Raw genomic sequence first — 18174 nt, 5'->3', positions numbered from 1 at the left:
GTTTCCCATTAGCTGTGTGTACAGTGTAGAGTCGGTCCTTGTGCGGATTATCAGCATTTAAGGAGCAAGCCAAGCAAAAGGAGTTAGTGGTGAAAACTTAGGAACAGTAGAGGAGGGCAAAGGCCAGATGAGAGCAACTTTACAGCTGCCTGTAGAGGTGGTTGTCAAAGGAGAGGGTACCTGATGGGCTAAGTTTACAAGGAAAGGGGATGTGGAAGAGCAAAGGGCATGAGCCATACTACAGTGGACTGAAAAATAAATGGGTGATGAAATGCAGGTGGCAAATATAGATCACTATCTCACGACTTTGATTATAAAGCAGAATAATGGCCGTAGCTTGAGAATATAGTGAAATCAAAGGAAAGTTTTTAGGATGCTGGCAGCTTGAGCAAGTCTGAGGCTGTGGAGCCAGCAGAGAGGAAGAGATTGAAGATTTAGAAGAGAATTTACTGCTGAGAGAGAGGAATTTGAGTGAAAAGATTTGGGAGAAATGGTCAGGGTACAAATAGCCTCTCTGGGGAATAAGATCGATTGCAGACCAGAACAAATACAAAAGTCATTAACCAGTGTTAAGGGCCCAATCACAAGTTTGTACCAGTCAGATAGCACATGGCTTTTGTGGGTTTTTTTTGTTTGTTTGTTTGTTTGTTTTGTTTTGTTTTTAGCAGCTCAGTAGCTTAGGTAGAGGAGTCAAGAAGGTCATTGCCCACTGTGGTGGTTCCTCTGCGGGAAATTGAACTATGATTTCAACCTAGTAGGTAAATGGCACCAAGAATTTTACAGCTCCTCCAGGTCATCAAAATGTACAATGGGTATAATCTAGTCACAAGAAGGGATAAACTGCAATAGCAGTGTTTGAGCCAAAGCAAGAAACACGGCTTATATAATTCTATAATCCAAATTAATTTTATTCTGATTTTTATATAATTTCACAGGTAGCTTTTAAATACTGCCAGAAATATGGAAGTGACAAAGTACGTGTGATAACCTTGGTGAAGAATCGTGGAAAAGGTGGAGCGATTAGAATGGTAATACATATTTTCAACATTTTTATCTAAAATATGAAGGTATCTTGAATAATGTCTTTTGCAGACTTGTGTGTTTGCTCGCTGCTTGAATACCAGCATTTCAAGTTAGTGATAACATATTTTTAATAATAACTTCATGTTTTTAGTCAAATTTTAAGATGTGTCATATCTATAATGTAGTAGGTGATTTAAAAATATATTTATGTATTTATGTTTATCTTAAAGTTTAAAATGTTACCATCTACCTCTGCATCTTTGATACAGTTAGCAGATAGTAAGCTTATGTGGTTTTCTGCAGTTTAAAAAATGCTTTTTTGTATTAAGTTTTACGTTGATGAAGGTATGCTGTTATGCATGGTAGCGTGAACTAAGATGAATTTGACTTGGGTCTATCCTGATGAAATGTGCAGTCTCATAGGAAAGGTAAGCATTTGCATAAGTAAAAAAGAAGATTATAATTATGAGAGACGTGCAGATAAAGTGCTAAGAAATTTCAAAAAAGAGGTTACTGTCAACTGAGGCATATCAGGTATGAATCAAGCTGAAAGTTTAAAAATCAAGATATGTGAAAGAAAACCTAAATAATTGACTTTGAGGTTCATTTATTTATTTTTCCTTCATAAAAAGAAGTCTAGAGGTGGGCAGTCCAGGGCTTGTTCAACTCCACAGTCATCAGAAGTCTAGGCTTCTGCCGTTTCACTCCTTCTTCCTCATGCACACAGGGTGACTCCTGGAGCACTAGCCATCACATCCACATTCAACAGGAAGGAGAAGGGAAATGGTCAGGATACAAACCATCACATGTTGCCCTCCTCACAGTGTCTTATGAGTTGGGTGCTATTAGTTTGATTATTATATAGATGAGGAAAGTGAGGAAAGAAGGTAAAGTAAATTACCCAACATTATCAGATGATAAGAGGTAGAGTCAAGATTTGGATGCAGTTAGTTTCATTCTAAAAGCCGTGCTTTTAACCTCTGATAACTCTAGAGAGAAAAGACTTGAGAAAACAGCACACCATTTAGTAAAGCCAGAAAAGATAGAAGTAGAAACTCTTTGGATATGTACTAGAAACAGTGATTCACTTTGGCTGGGTCACAGGACATATGAAACAGAGACAAAGTAGGATTGATGCAATGTCATGATGGGCTTTAAATCTATCCATTTGTTTCTTTATTCAGCCAACGTTTTACTTTCATTAGAGACACCGAGATGAAAGACACCTATTCTGTCCTTAAGGATATCACAGTTTAGTAGGGAGACAGACCACTGCCATACAGTGTTGTAAATGCTATAATAGAAGTACATGCAAAATGTTGGTGCCACCATCTTTTGCGGGGAGCAGCACAGATGTCCCAGAGGAGGCAAATTCTGGGCGGGATCTTTAAGGAGGATTAGGACTTAACCACCTACAAGTTGGGAGGGCAGGGAGCCTAGACGGGGAACATGAACAAAGGCACAGCAATGTGAAAGAACATGCCACAGTAAAGGGCCCACTCATGGTACCCACGTCTTGACTGTGGAGATAAGGCTGGAGGGGTGGGTGGTTTAAGGTCACAAACTGTAGACGAGGGGCTTTTACATTTTTTTACCATTGACAGAGTGACACTTTAATCAGCCAGCAGCAAGTGTAGCAATATTGGGCAAGGTATGATGAATATTTATTTGGATTATGATAGTGACAGAAGAGAAGAAAATGAGGGGATAAATGTGAGAGCTATTAAAATGACAGAATTGGGTCTGGGATCAGAGACAAGAATGACATGCTAAGCCATTCTTGTATTGCTATAAAGAAATACCTGAGACTGGATAATGTATAAAGAAAAGAGATATGATTGATTCGCGGTTCTGCATGCTGTACACGAAGTGTGGTGCCAGCATTTGCCTCTAGTGAGGGCCTCAGGAAGCTTCCACTCATGATAGAAGGCGAAGTGGAAGCAGGCGCATCGTATGATGAGAACAGGAGCAAGTTAGCGGGCATGGTGGTGCCACACACTTTTAGACAACCAGATCTCATGAGAACTTGCTCACTATTGTAAGGACAGCACCAAGCTGTTCATGAGGGATCCACCCCCATGACCCAAACACCTCCCACTGGGCCCCACCTCCAACATTGGGGATCACATTTCAATATGAAATTTGGAGGGGACACAGATCCAAACTATGTCAAATGAGTACCACTGGCCTTGGGTAACAGGGAGGATGGTGATGCCATTAATAGAAGGAATGAAACACTGGAGGAGGAGCTGGTATAAGAGGCAGTTATGTTGAGTTTGAGCCATATTAAGTTTGAGACAACATGCAGTGGTATCCAGAATAGCCTAGGAGAGAGGATGAGAGTGAGTCATCCACATACATCGGGTGATAGTTGAACCTGAAGCCATTAAACTGGCAAAGAGGAGGTTACAGAGAAAAGGAGAACCAGGAAATCTTAAGGCAATGAGGCACATGAGAAATAATAGGCATAAAATATGACTGAGGAAACACAAATGGGAGTTGCTATGGTAGACTGCCTTTTCAAGGAGCTGCAGCAAAGTGAAGGCCATAGACGGTAGAACAGGAAAGTAGGCTTAAACAAGTTTGATCATGCATCATTGAAATTAGTCACTTACTGGTTTTTTGCCCCATTTCAAACTACTAGCTCCAGTTTTTTTTACCACCTCAGCCTCCCAAGTAGCTGGGACTGCAGGCATGTGCCACCATATCAGGCTAATTTTTTAAATTTTTTTGTAGAGATGGAGTCTAACTGTATTGCCCAGACTGGTCTCAAACTCCTGAGCTCAAGCAATCCTTCCACCTCAGCTTCCCAAAGTGCTAGGATTATAGGCGTGAGTCATCTCACCTAGCCTTTTGCATTTGTTCTAATGGGTGTGATTAAAAAGACATCACAGATACTAACTAGTTAGCTTATTATACCATAGAATAAATGATCTGATTTCTCTCTACATTTGTATATGTCTTATCTGTAGTCACACTATGTTGTGTTATCAAAGCAATTTTACTATATCAAACCATAAATATATTTGCACCTAAGAAATAAGGAATTCACTCAAATACACCAGAGAAATTAAAAGTTGATGTGCAGTTTATTTCTGTATGAAATGTGCACTCATGGAGCCATAATTTGCAGAAAGGACCAGCCAATTCAGAATTGAATGGCATAATTTTGCTGTTTCAAATATCACAAATGGCATAAAATAACATTTGGATTTATGCATAATTCTTAAATTTTATTGACACTTTTTATTTCTTTAATTAATTTAGCAAACTTTAGATCCTATAATAAATGATACTAAAGACCTATACATTTCACAGCATATCTATATATTAGAATGTTTAATCTGTCTATAAACATGTTCTTTATATGTGGTTCTAAGTAGCCCCTAATTCATTTTAAGCATCATGACACGATAAGCATATAATATGTATGATACGTACTGTCCCTTTTTATTCTTTGTGATGCAGAATATCTTTAATTTGTCCAAACCTATTTTATTATCTTGGTATTTTCCAAGATATTTGTAGTATGACTTCACAAAGTTTTTAAAATAATGAAGATAGGCAATAGGTACATTTGAGAAGATCGTCTTAATATACAGGTAATTTGTTTTCAATGAACTCTGGCCTCCTTCAGCCATCTCATACCTCATCTTTCACTCTTAGGTATTTTAAGTAGAACAGACTGAAATGTCATTGAATTTAACCTGAATTTTAACCAATTTTCTTTGACTTGAAATTTTAAAATACAGGGTATATCCAGTTCTCGAGGAGAAAAGATCCTTATGGCAGATGCTGATGGAGCCACAAAGTTTCCAGATGTTGAGAAATTAGAAAAGGGACTAAATGATCTACAGCCTTGGCCTGTGAGTATAAGAATGTAGTTCAAATAACATTCAGTCAAGAATGCAGGGGAGCTAAAGTAAAGTTAAAGGAGAATTTACCTGTCAGTTTAAAAACTGAGTGTTTTTGGTATGAAATCGTTATACAAATGGTACAGCCCCATAGAGAACTGATCATTTTGTTACAAATATTGTCTGATTTTATGAGATTCACTTGACGATTACTTATTTAATATTGTGACCATTTCTCTCTCTTGATTTCTGATTGCTTCTACCCAAGTTTTAATATTTATTGTGCATATTCAATCTTAATTGAATATACTTTTATTTAAAAGTATAGCCTGAGTTCCAGGTAAAGATGTGAAATGAAGCTGGATCACAGAATCCAGTTTTTGATGAAACAAACAAAATCACAAGCAGCAATCACTCAAAAAGGATTATTTGAAACTTCACACCATAACTTCAAAAAGTGGAGGTTGAGGAAAGAAATAAAATCCTAGTGCCATTCCTACCTTTTAAAAGCCATTTAGAGAAAGAAGATGTATTTGGCAAACGCTCAGGATTTATCCAAATACTTCCCAATCTGGAAAAAATGAATAAGAGAATGAAAAAGCATCCTTGGACAACATCAAACAATATACCTACCATCACACAATATGTCACAATTTCAGCAGAAGCAAGAAAACTTGCTGAGGGCTGCCATTTTTCAGGACTGTAAGCTGAGTTGGGGATACAGATCCATGTGACTAGATCCTTTCCTGGATGGAGTGTAGCTTGTTCAAGACACTTGACAAAATCTCCCAAGACCAGGGAACCCAAGTAACCAACAAAGCCACGTAGAGCTCCAGGGGAGGGGCCCTCCTCCCTGCCTTCCCACCGCCTACCCTCAAGTCCAGATATAATACTCAGGCCTTGAAATTCTAGTTTAGAGGGGGAAGAGATACAAGTACATCAAGGAGAATGTTCATTTACTATAGGAGAGCTGCCCATGTTAATGATGACAAAATAAAAGAAAGAAATGGCAATCACACCAACATATAATTACACAAAAACAATTAAAGTTGCATACAAAAGATTAAGATAATGTAATCCAAGGAAAAGGACAAAATTACATGCAAGTATTCTGGCTAAAGAAATAAAACAATGAAAATAAGAATTTAGCAACACAGGTCTTCAAAGGTAAGATGACAAAACAACAAAATGGTATTAAAAGAAAAATTACAGGCCAGGTTTACATGCCTGTAATTCCAGCACTTTGGGAGGCCAGGGCAGAAAGATCGCTTGAGGCCAGGAGTTTGAGCCCAGCCTGGGCAACATAACGAGACTCCATCTCTGTAAAAATAAGAGAAAAATTAACAGGGTGTGGTGGTGCATGCCTCTAGTCCCAGCTACTCAGGAGGCTGAAGCAGGAGGATCATTTGAGCCCAGCAGTTTGAGGTTATAGTGAGCTGTGATTGCCCCACTGCACTCCAGCCTCAGTGACAAAGCAAGAGCCTGTCTCAAAAAAAAAAATTTACAGAACTAAGGAAACAAATTGAGACCAAAATAAGATGAATATGTAAAACTATCTATGAATGAAATAGACCTAGTTAAGAACTGAATATTATTACGTATTTATTAATATCCTATTATAGCAAAAACCAAACCAAAAAGGTAAACATATAAGCCCCCCAAAAAAATTTAATAATAACTACAGAAAAACTCACTGCATATCTTTCTAGAAATAAATATTTATTTAATTCCACACTTTGTGAAGTATTATATTTCTCTCCCACCATCATCTGTCCCCATCCCTTGTATTCCTAGCTGTTTTTTGTTTTTTTATAGGTGTTTTTTGTTTTTTTAAGATTCTAAGTGAATCAACTAATTCTTAAGAGAATTAGCTGTAAAGATATTCATACCATTGCTCTTCAGAAGAGTAGCACTAGCTGCATGTGTCTATTTAAATTTAAATAAAATGAAAATTTAGTTCCTCAGTTTCATTGGCCACATTTAAATTACTTGTGGCTAAAAGCTACCTTTTTTTTTTTAAAGGAGATAAGGTCTTACTATGTTGCCCAGGCTGGACTCAAACTCCATCCTCCTGCCTCAGCTTCCTGAGTAGCTGGGACTACAGAAGTGAGCCACCATGCCCAGCTTGTTGTGTAGCATTTCCATCATCACAAAAAGTTCTCTGGCTTATAACATGATATGAATTTATTGTTGGATATGTTGTAGTTCACTCTTACTAAAAAAGTATTTCATGTCCAACATCTTGGTAAATCATGATAGGCTAAAAGGAAAATCTGATTCATAAAGTTACTTAGTGTGATTTCCTGGTTTTCCCTAGAGGACCCTGAGAGAAACTTGATAAATATTTCCCTTGCATTATCTTTCTAGAGGGAGCTGTGAGTGGGAGGGAGGGCATAAGGCATCAGATTTTTAGCAGCTGATTTTGTCATTCAGCAGTAGGGCAAAGAGAATTTAAATGATTTTGCTGATGTTAGGGAGTGAACCAAATAATAAAACAGAGAAAAAATCTGAACTTTATTCTTATAAATCTAGTTCCTTTATACTACTCTGTAAAGAAAAGGAGTTCTGATGCCATATTTTTTCCTTATCATAATCCCATTTACTACATTGTTACTAGAAATGTTAAGTTTTAAAGAATTAAAGCATGTGATTATCATTAAGCTGTTAATTCATAGCCTTGGTTTTATAGCACCTTAAAGTATCCCTAATTTTTTAAGTGTCCCAACTCAATTGAATTAATTTGAATTAAATTTAGTAAGTTTTATTAATATGCATCATGTAATACTCTTTGGAGGAGGTGGAAAGGATGCAAATAAATGATAGGTGGTTAAAGTTACAAAATTCATAGTTTTTGGATCCACCCAGTGAAAAATATGGTTCTGACAAAGCTTATAAACAGCCAGTCATTGCTCTCAGAAAACTTACATTCTGAAGTTGACATGCATAGAGAAATTAGAAGAAGTCTTCTTACTTATGTAATTCAGGTGTTGGAGAACTTTTTCTATAAAGGACCATATAGTAAATATTTCAGCTTTAAAGCCAGTCAGCGTCTATGGCAGCTGCTCAACTCTCTATTGTAGCGTGAAAGTAGACATAGATAAAATACATCCTTTATTTACACAAATAAGCAGCAGATCAGATTTGGGCTACAGGCTATAGTTTGCTGACTCTTAAATCTAATTCAATCATTTATCCAATATTGGAAAGTTTTTACAACTACCTAGTGATCTTTCAGCCTCTACTGCATAGCTCTAGTGATGCCTAAGCAGCTCATTCTGTCTCAGCTCAGCTGTGAAGTTCCTCCAGACACCAAAATGCAAATACGTCTCCTTTTAATCACCCCCTTCCATTGTTTCTGTCTTCTGTAGCTACACAAAATTATCTACTCCACTTCTTTGTGACAGCCCTTCAGAGAGTCAAAGCTGTTTTCCATGTGTATTCTCTATTTTAGGCTGTCAGTTCTTACGGGTTTTTTTGTTGTTGTTTGTTTGTTTGTTTGTTTGTTTTTGAGACAGAGTCTCGCTTTGTCATCCAGGCTGGAGTGCAGTGGCACAATCTCAGCTCACTGCAAGCTCCGCCTCCCAGGTTCACGCCATTCTCCTGCCTCAGCCTCCCGAGTAGCTGGGACTACAGGCGCCCGCCACCACGCCTGGCTAATTTTTTTTTTGTATTTTTAGTAGAGACAGGGTTTCACCGTGTTAGCCAGGATGGTCTCTATCTCCTGACTTCGTGATCCGCCCGCCACGGCCTCCCAAAAGTGCTGGGATTACAGGCATGAACCATTGCTCCCGGCCCAGTTCTTTCAGTTTTTAAACATAGCATTTTTTTTCTTATAATTTTCCACTGAAGAAGTGTCTGTTTGTGTGGATTTGGTTTCCACATTACATTGTTACTTCATACAGGTATTGCCAACTCTTTTTCCTGTTCACTGCCTTTGAACTTTGTCTCTCCATCTCTATACTGGTGTGGATTTCTTTCTGTGTTCTTTTGCTTTGTTTTCAGGAATGGAATTGTGGCTAGTTATCTCTTAATAACTTCAGCTTGTTAGATTTCTGTGTCTAAAAGTGTAGGTTCTTGTTCTATCTTTAGGGCAATAGCTGTTTTCTCAATTCATTTAAGCCACAAATTTGATAAGCATGCCTTGCATGTATTTCCCTAAGCCCTAATAAAAATAGTGACTGAAATAGTTCAGAAAATAATGAAACAGGAACATGGGTTTTGTAGTCAAGTCCTGTAATTACATGACTGTCTCACCGGATGGCAGTCATTAGCTTAAATGTCTTTTACAATATTGTTTTGACCATTTAAGTCATTTTTTTTAGTATGTTTTACAGTGGTTTCTAATGTCTTCTTTCTTAGCTGATTTTTTTTTAATGACTACAAAAAGAAATTTGTTACTACTTGCTTGTATTTCCTCTTAGAGTAACCAGGTTACATGTTCTGGTCTGATGATTCTTAATACAAAGTCATCTTACAAAAGTTGCCTACAATTTCTTTTCTGATAATAAGTGCTCTTGTAAGGTTTTAAACTACATGTATATAATTTAAGTAGAGCTTTGTATAATACATACAAATAGAATAGGACATTTACATTTTCATACTAAAAATTTTATTTTATTTTATTTTTGAGACAGGGTCTCCCTCTGTCACCTGGATTGGAGTGCAGTGGCTCAATGTCAGCTCACTGCAACCTCTGCCTCTTGGGCTTAAGCGATTCTCGTGCCTCAGCCTCCCGAGTAGCTGGAATTACAGGCACGCATCACCACGCCAGGCTATTTTTTGTGTTTTTTGGTAGAGATGGGGTTTCATTGTGTTGGCCAGGCTGGTCTCAAACTCCTGGCCTCAAGTGATCTGCCCGCCTCGGCCTCCCAGACTGTGGGGATTAGGGGCATGAGCCACCATGCTCAGCCAAAACTTTCATTTGTATTTTACTTATATTTTCTTTTCCCACATCTTTCTTTTTAATATGCAAAGCTTTCCTCTCAGATTTTCAGTTTCCTAACTGGTAGTTAGTCTACCTCTTTTTAAAAATATGCTTGTTTTTTAGTAATTTTTCTAAGCAAAATATATGCTGGCCAGGCACAGTGGCTCACATCTGTAATCCCAGCACTTTGAGAGGCCATGCTGGGAGGATCACTTGAGGCCAGGAGTATGAGACCAGCCTGGCCAACATAGTGAAATTCCGTCTCTACTAAAAATTAGCCAGATGTGGTAGTGCACACCTGTAATCCCAGCTACTCGGGAAGCTGAGGCATGAGAATCACTGAAACCTGGGAGGCAGAGGTTGCAGTGAGTCAGGATTGCACCACTGCACTCCACCTTGGTCAACAGAGAGAGACTCTGTCTCAAAAAATAATAAAAATAAAATTTTTTCAAAAAAAATCCCGAAGTATATGATGATCACTTGTTCAGTTGCTTAACTTTTCTAAATAGAATCAAAAATCCCTAACAGGCAAAATAAATGCTAAAATGTGTGTATTGCATGATCATAGAGTAATTTCTCAGGCTGTGACTCAGGTTTTAAATTATTTTGTTAATTTTTTATTATTATTTTTCGAGACAAGGTCTCATTCTGTCACCCAGGCTGAAGTGCAGTGGTGCGATCTTGGCTCACTGCAACCTCCGCTTCCAGGGTTCAAGCAAATCTCATGCGTCAGCCTCCCGAGTAGCTGAGACTGCATGTGCAAACCACCATGCCTGATTAATTGTTTGGTAATTTTAGCAGATGAGGTTTCACCATGTTGCCGAGGCTGGTCTTGAACTCCTGACCTCAAGCAGTCAGCCCTCTTGGCCCCCCAAAGTGCTGGGATTGCAGGCTGAGTCACCACGCCTGGCCCTTAAATTCTGATTTAGACATAGCTCTAACAAGCTGAGTGGTTAGTTTTTTAAGCCCACAGATGACTAGAATTAATGGATATGAAAAAGATACGGAGAAAAATTACATTAAGAAGAACCATAGGAAGCAGATCTTAACCACACACACAACTCAATCTGGAGTGCTGGGTTGCTTACTAATGACCCTGAATGCTCTTTTATTGCTAATATAGTAATCCTTGGCCAGTTCTAGTTTTGTATACCAACGATTCATATATGCGTGCATGGTTTGGTTCCTTAAAAGAACGTGACAGTTAGTCCTTCTCCCTTTTTTTGTGGACCATGTGAGCAAGTCTAAGAAGCTGGTATGTTTGTTTCACCCTCTCAATATGTGGGTAGAAAACCAGGCTTCCAAAAGAGAACTCAACCTCCAAAGTCATTTGTTTTAGACACCATAACTCTGAGGTAGTGATTAAAATGAGGAAATGTGGCCGGGCACAGTGGCTCATCCCTGTAATACCAGCACTTTGGGAAGCTGAGGACAGGCGTTTGAGACCAGCCTGGTGAACATGGTAAAACCCCATCTCTACTAAAAATACAAAAACTTAGCCGGGCATGGTGGCACACACCTGTAGTCCCAGCTACTCAGGAGGCCGAAGCAGGAGAATAACTTGAGCCCAAGAGGTGGAGGTTGCAGTGAGCCAAGATCGTGCCACTGTACTCCAGCCTGAGCTACAGAGCAATACTCCATAATTAATAAATAAATAAATAAGGAAATGTATGTCAGGTGTTTAGCATGTGTTCACCACTCAACCAGTACCTGTAATTATTAACATTCATCTTTTTTCTTTTTTTTCTTTTTTTTTTTAATTGAGACCAAATCTCACTGTCACCCAGGCTGGAGTGCAGTGGCACAATCTCAGCTCACTGCAGCCTGTGCCTCCTGGGTTCAAGTGATTCTCCTGCCTCAGCTTCCCAAAGAGCTGGGATTACAGGCATCCACCACCAGGCCCGGCTAACTTTTTTTGTATTTTTAGTAGAGGCGGGGTCTCACCGTGGTGGCCAGGCTGGTCTTGAACTCCTGACTTCAAGTGATCCTCCCACCTGGGCCTCCCAAAATGCTGGGATTACAGGCGTGAGCCACCATGCCCGGCCAACATTCATCTTTGTGCTTGATATTTTTTCATCAGATCCAATTCTGTTACTGTTTATGGTTGTTAATATAAATTAGCTATATTTCTATCTATTCCTTCTCTCCAGTAAATTGTGTGAAAATATTTAACTTAAAAAGTACTGAGGACCGGGCACAGTGGCTCACGCCTGTAATCCCAGCACTTCAGGAGACTGAGGCACGCGGGTCACCCGAGGTCAGGAGTTTGAGACCAGCCTGGCCAACATGGCAGAACCCCATCTCTATTGAAAATATAAAAATTAGTTGGGTGTGGTGGCACGTGCCCATAATCCCAGCTACTTGGGAGCTGAGACAGGAGAATCTCTTGAAGCCAGAAGGCGGAGGTTGCAGTGAGCCGAGATTGCGCCACTATACTCCAGCCTGGGTGACAGAGCGAGATTCTGCCTTGAAAAAAAAAAAAAAAAAAAAAAGGTGGGGCGCAGTGGTTCATGCCTATAATCCCAGCACTTTGGGAGGCCGAGGCAGGTGGATCATGAGGTCAGGAGATGGAGACCATCCTGGCTAACATGGTGAAACCCTGTCTCTACTAAAAATACAAAAAGTTAGCCAGGCGTGGTGCCACGTGCCTGTAATCACAGCTACTGGGGAGGCTGAGGCAAGAGAATTGCTTGAACCCAGGAAGTGGTTGTTGCAGTGAGCCAAGGTCTCACCACTGTACTCCAGCCTGGGCAACAGAGTGAGACTCCGTTTAAAAAAAAAAAAAAAGTACTGAGAAAGATTTTGATTGATTTAGCATTTCTTGCTAGAAGATAATATACTCCTTATCACCTTTTTTTTTTTTTTTTTTTTTTGGAGACAGTCTCTGTCACCAGGCTAGAGTGCATAGAGTGCAGTAGCATGATCTCGGCTCACTGCAACCTCTGCTTCCCAAGTTCAAGCAATTCTCATGCCTTAGCCCCCCAAGCAGCTAGGAATACAGGTGTGTGCCACCATGCCTGGCTGATTTTTGTATTTTTACTAGAGACGGGGTTTCACCATGTTGGCCAGGCTGGTCTTGAACTCCTAGCCTCAAGCAATCCCACCTGCCTCAGCCTCCCAAAGTGCTGGGAGTACAGGCATGAGCCACTGTACCTTTTTTTTTGTTTTTTTAAGTGAGTTGGGATCTCGTCCTATTGCCCAGGATGGGGTGCAGTGGTGCCATCATGACTCAGCCGTAATCCTCTTACCTCAGCCTCCCTAGTGGCTAGGACTACAGGCAAATGCCACCACACCTGCCTCACTTATTAAAAGCCAACTGTCATAGTAACTTAAATATTCATTTTAAAAAACCATGGGAAATTCAGTTATACTCCAAAAGAGGTTTAAAAGAAAGAGACTCCATGTCTACAGACATTTTCTAATATGGGCAGTTTTTAAAACAAAGAATACCTTTCATTTCTGAGGAATAGGTAACTTTTTGAAAAAAAACGTTTAGATTAATTCTACCTGATAGTGAGATTGGTATCAGGGATTCAGCTCTTACATCAGAATTCTTCAGATACACAAAACTCTTAAAAGCTCTTGGGGACTTATGCTGAGATAAAAATGAGATTTGTAAAAGAAAGTTGTTTGGATTTTGATTTGTTTTTAGTTAAATTACATGGCATTTTAACTCTACTCATGCATCTTTGAAATGTAGAAGTATGTTCTTTTTTATGTATTACTCAATAGTGTTGTTGCTCTTTTCAAGTTTAAAGTTAAAACTGATTTGCCATATGCTATTTGAACTTTTAACATGCTTCCTCTCTAAGAAAATCATTCTCTCCCTTTCTGCACAAAGTACCTCTACCAGAAAAACAAGGGAAGAAATTATTTTACTATCAAATAGTAGGCAAAGCATATAACACAATTTTTTTTTTCGTGAGACAGAGTCTCGCTCTTTTGCCGAGGCTGGAGTGCAGTGGTGCAATCTCGGCTCACCGCAACTTCTGCCTCCCAGGTTCAAGCGATTCTTCTGCCTCAGCCTCCCAAGTAGCTGGGACTACAGGCGCATGCCACCACAGCCGGCTAATTTATGTATTTTTAGTAGAAATGAGGTTTCGCCATGTTGGCCAGGCTAGTCTTGAACTCCTGACCTCAGGAGATCTGCCTGCCTTGGCCTCCCAAAGTGCTGGGATTATAGCCATGAACCACAATGCCCAGCTGAGAAGAATTCTTTTTTTTTTTTTTTGAGACAGAGTTTCGCTCTGTCACTGAAACTGGAGTGCGATGGCACTATCTTGTCTCTCTGCAACCTCCACCTCCCAGATTCAAGCAGTTCTCCTGCCTCAGCCTCCTGAGTAACTGGGATTACAGGCATGCACCACCACTCCTGGCTAGTTTTTGTATTTTTAGTAGAAATGGTTTCACCATGTTGGCCAGATGGGTCTTGAACTCCTGACCTCAGGTGATCTGCCCACCTCAGCCTCCCAAAGTGCTAGGATTACAGGCATAAGCCACCGTGCCCAGCCTAGAAAATTCTTTAAAGAAAATATGGATAGCTAAAACATCCCCCAAAAGTTTATTTTTTTATTAATAATAAAGTTAGAATAACTAGAACTGACAAGAATTTGATTTAATTGTCAATATCATACCAGTTAATGGGAATGTAAGTAACAATTTTTTTTTTTTTTTTTTTTTTGAGACAAGTTATTGCTCTGTTGCCCAGGCTGGAGTGCAGTGGTTCCTGCCTTGGCCTCCCAAGTAGCTGGGACTACAGGGGCACACCACCATGCCTGGCCAATTTTTAATAGAGATGGGGTTTCACTATGTTGCCAAGGCTGGTCTCAAACACCTGGTCTCAAGGGATGTGCCCACTTCGGCCTCCCAAAGTACTTGGATTACAGGTAAAGAACCTTTTAAAGGAGAATTTGGCCCATATGCATTAAAAAACGTTCAGACTTTTAACTTAGAATTCTACATCTATGACTCCAAAGAAGGAAATCTAAAATACAGATAGAGTTTTATATTCAAAGATGTTCTTTCAGTTGCTTTTCTATAACATAAAATTAGAAAGGACAACAAATAGGCAAATAGTCAAAGTAATGGTAAATCTGTACATTGAACTATTGTATAGCCCTTACAATTGACACGAAAAAGAAAAACTACCATGCAGCACTATTATGACAAATTCTTGAAAGGTAATCAAACTTGAATCTTATCAAGCCTCTGAATCTAACTACCAGTTTAGAGGAAGTACAGGGGACAGGAGGACATGTTAAATGTCACCATGGGGGTGCAGTCAGCAACATCTAAAACCTAGGAAACTGTGGAGCAAACAATGTGGTTTCTTCAACAAGTTACAAGCAGAAAATTTAAAGAGGTAGGGAGAACCCACAGATAAAAGAAATACCAACTGATTTGTATGGATTTTTTTGGTGGTGGTGATTTGTTTTTTTAGACAGAGTTTCACTCTTGTTGCCCAGGCTGGGGTGCAATGGTGCAGTCTTGGCTCACTGCACCCTCTGCCTCCTGAGTTCAAGCAGTTCTCCTGCTGCAACCCCCCAAGTGGCCGGGACTATAGGCGTGTGCCACCACGCCCAGCTAATTTTTGTATTTTTAGTAGAGATGGGGTTTCACCATGTTGGCCAGGATGGTCTCGATCTCTTGATCTTGTGATCTGCCTGCCTCGGCCACCCAAAGTGCTGGGATTACAAGCGTGAGCCACTGCGCCCGGCCTTGTATGGATTTTATTTGGCCGTTCATTCAAACAAACTGAAAACATTTAAGAGATAATTGGGCAAATTTGAAATATGTATATCTGATGGTATTAAGGAATTATTGATGTTTTAGGTATCATAGTGGTATTATGATTGACATTATATGAATTTGTAACATATGATGTCTAGAATTTGTTTCAAAATAATCCCAGGTTGGGTGGGATGGTGGTGGGGGGCTTTACATAGAACAAGATTGGCAATGTGTTGCTAATTATTGAAGCTAGGTAGTAGGTATGTGGTGCTTCATTTTCCTGTTCTTTCTAGTTTTGCGTATGTTTGAAAATACCCATAATAAAAAGTATAAAAACAATAAACTTTAACATGAATAAATTTTTGTTGAAAAAACATGACGTACATGAGTAAATTTGAGCTATGGTTTTTTGTAATGTAGAGAAAAAAGAATACAAAGAAATATACACAGTTTAAAACAGTGACTGCTTTTAGGTAGTAAGATAATACATGAGTTTTCTCTTTAATTATCATTTATATATGTAAATTTATATACTTGCAAATTTTTTATAATGAACACTTTTAAATTTATTTTTGTTAGTCATTCAAAATTCAAATGGTATAAGAAAGATATACAGTGAAACTAGCTCTACTTTTCATCTCTCAGTTACCCTCAGATATAACTAGTGTTACTCATTTCTTTTATTGGGAAGATGCATACTGTTTATGTATTCGTTTTAAAATTGCAAAGTGTGATACTATACACTGTTCTCTTGTTTCTGCTTAACAATTTATCTTGGAGATTGCACTATATTTATGCATAAAGACCTTCCTCATTCTTTCACATCTTCATAGCCAGTCCTTTCGGATGGACATGCAGGTTTGCTACTTCAAATACTGAAATGAGTAAACTCTATGAAAGTCATTTTACACATATGCAAGTATATTTATTGGAAGAATTGTTGGAATTGCTGGGTCAGGTTATATGTATATTTGTAATTTTGATAATGTTTCAAATGCTGTTGCTAGAGAGTGTGCAGGCACAGTACGGTAAAAAATTATAGGTCTTATTTGCATTACTCTTGGAATAAGTGTAATTGAGAATCTTTTCAGTTGTTCAAGAGCTATTTTCACTTCCTCTTTTGTGTACTCTGTTTCTAGTCTGCTTCTTTTCCAACTGTGTTTTTGGGTACTTTTTAAAATAATTAGCAAATGCACTTTATGCTTTTTGGAAATTAACCTTTTTTCTGTAGTATAAATTGCCAATATTTTTCCCCAGTTTTTTTGTCTTTTAGTTTTGAATGTGGTTGGATTTTTTGTTATTTTGTCATACAATTCTTTAAAATGTTATTAACAAATGTATCAGTCTTCTGGTTTTTTGTACTTGTGCCTTCCTTCAGATTATTTACAAAATGATTTCTGATATTTTGCATTTAAATATTTGATGTATCTGGACTATGTCCCATTATTCAGTTAAGAAGCTCAAGTCCAACTTAATTTGGTTTCTAAGTGGCTACCATGATGTCCCACACCATTTGTCAGTTCCTCTTTTTCCCACTGATTTAAAAGGTCATCTTTATCATATTCTAAGTACTCATATGGCTTTGTGTTATGTGTTTCCTGACCTTTTCATTCTGTCTATGGAATTGTCCACGAATTTGTCTATTCACATTCCAGCACCTTAGTTTGAATTATTGTAGCTTTATCATATATTTTTAAAATTTTTGTGATGAGTCATCCTTTACTCTTGAATTTTCCTGGCTCTTTTCTTGATTATTTTTGCTTCTCTTTTAAAAAATTTTCTATTGTCTCACCACTATACTAACAAGGGCTTTTTTTTTTAATGGAAACTCTAAAATTAGCTTGTCTGGTTCAATGAAAAATCATTTTGGTATTTTTATTGGTATTAAGTTAGGAAGCATTGATTTATTTATTTATTTATTTTTGTTTTTGAGACGGAGTCTTGCTCTGTTGCCCAGGCTGGAGCACAGTGGTGTGATCTCAGCTGACTGCAAGCTCTGCCTCCCGGATTCACGCCATTCTCCTGCCTCAGCCTCCAGAGTAGCTAGGACTACAGACACCCGCCACCACGCCCGGCTAATTTTGTGAATTTTTAGTAGAGACGGGGTTTCGCTGTGTTAGCCAGGATGGTCTCGATTTCCTGACCTCGTGATCTGCCCTCCTCGGCCTCCCAAAGTGCTGGGATTACAGGCGTGAGCCACCGCGCCCGGCCAGAAGCATTGACTTTTTAATGCTGTTACTATATCCTCTCATCCATCATGACAAGACCTTCTGTGTGTTTAATTCTTTTGTTTTCCTTGTTAGCATTTACGTGTTTCCTTTATTTAGATCTTGTCTAAACTTTCTACCTTTCTTATAAATGTTATTTCTAGATTTTTCCTTTTTATTGGTGTTATAAATGCTGTCTTCGATTATATCTTGTGATTATTGTTTGTACATGTGACATCTAAAGTTTTGTATATATATTCATTTTGTGACTACCCATCTTTTAAAATTCATTGTTTCTAATGTAGTTTTTCAGTTGCTATTCTTTGATTTTCAAGGTATATAATTATGTCATCTACAGATAACCCTTTTCTTTCTCATACCACTAAATTTTCTCTCAAATAATATAATATTTTCACACAGAAAATATCATTTAAAG

At 38.6% G+C, this 18174-nt stretch overlaps 1 protein-coding gene across 1 annotated transcript in view; it reads left to right on the top strand.

Moving 5' to 3' along the window:
• Positions 1-18174, top strand: part of ALG5 (ALG5 dolichyl-phosphate beta-glucosyltransferase) — a 49802-nt gene that overhangs the window by 9049 nt on the left and 22579 nt on the right. Inside the window, exons 5-6 of the mRNA XM_009248576.4 lie at positions 936-1028; positions 4776-4889. Coding sequence (XP_009246851.3) covers positions 936-1028; positions 4776-4889 — 207 coding nt within the window. The remainder of the gene's footprint in view (positions 1-935; positions 1029-4775; positions 4890-18174) is intronic.

Source organism: Pongo abelii, chromosome 14 (genome assembly GCF_028885655.2).
Source record: "Pongo abelii isolate AG06213 chromosome 14, NHGRI_mPonAbe1-v2.0_pri, whole genome shotgun sequence".
NCBI lineage: Eukaryota > Metazoa > Chordata > Mammalia > Primates > Hominidae > Pongo > Pongo abelii.
The sequence above is the reverse complement of the archived record's forward strand: the minus strand, read 5'-3'. Positions and strand labels throughout refer to the sequence as shown.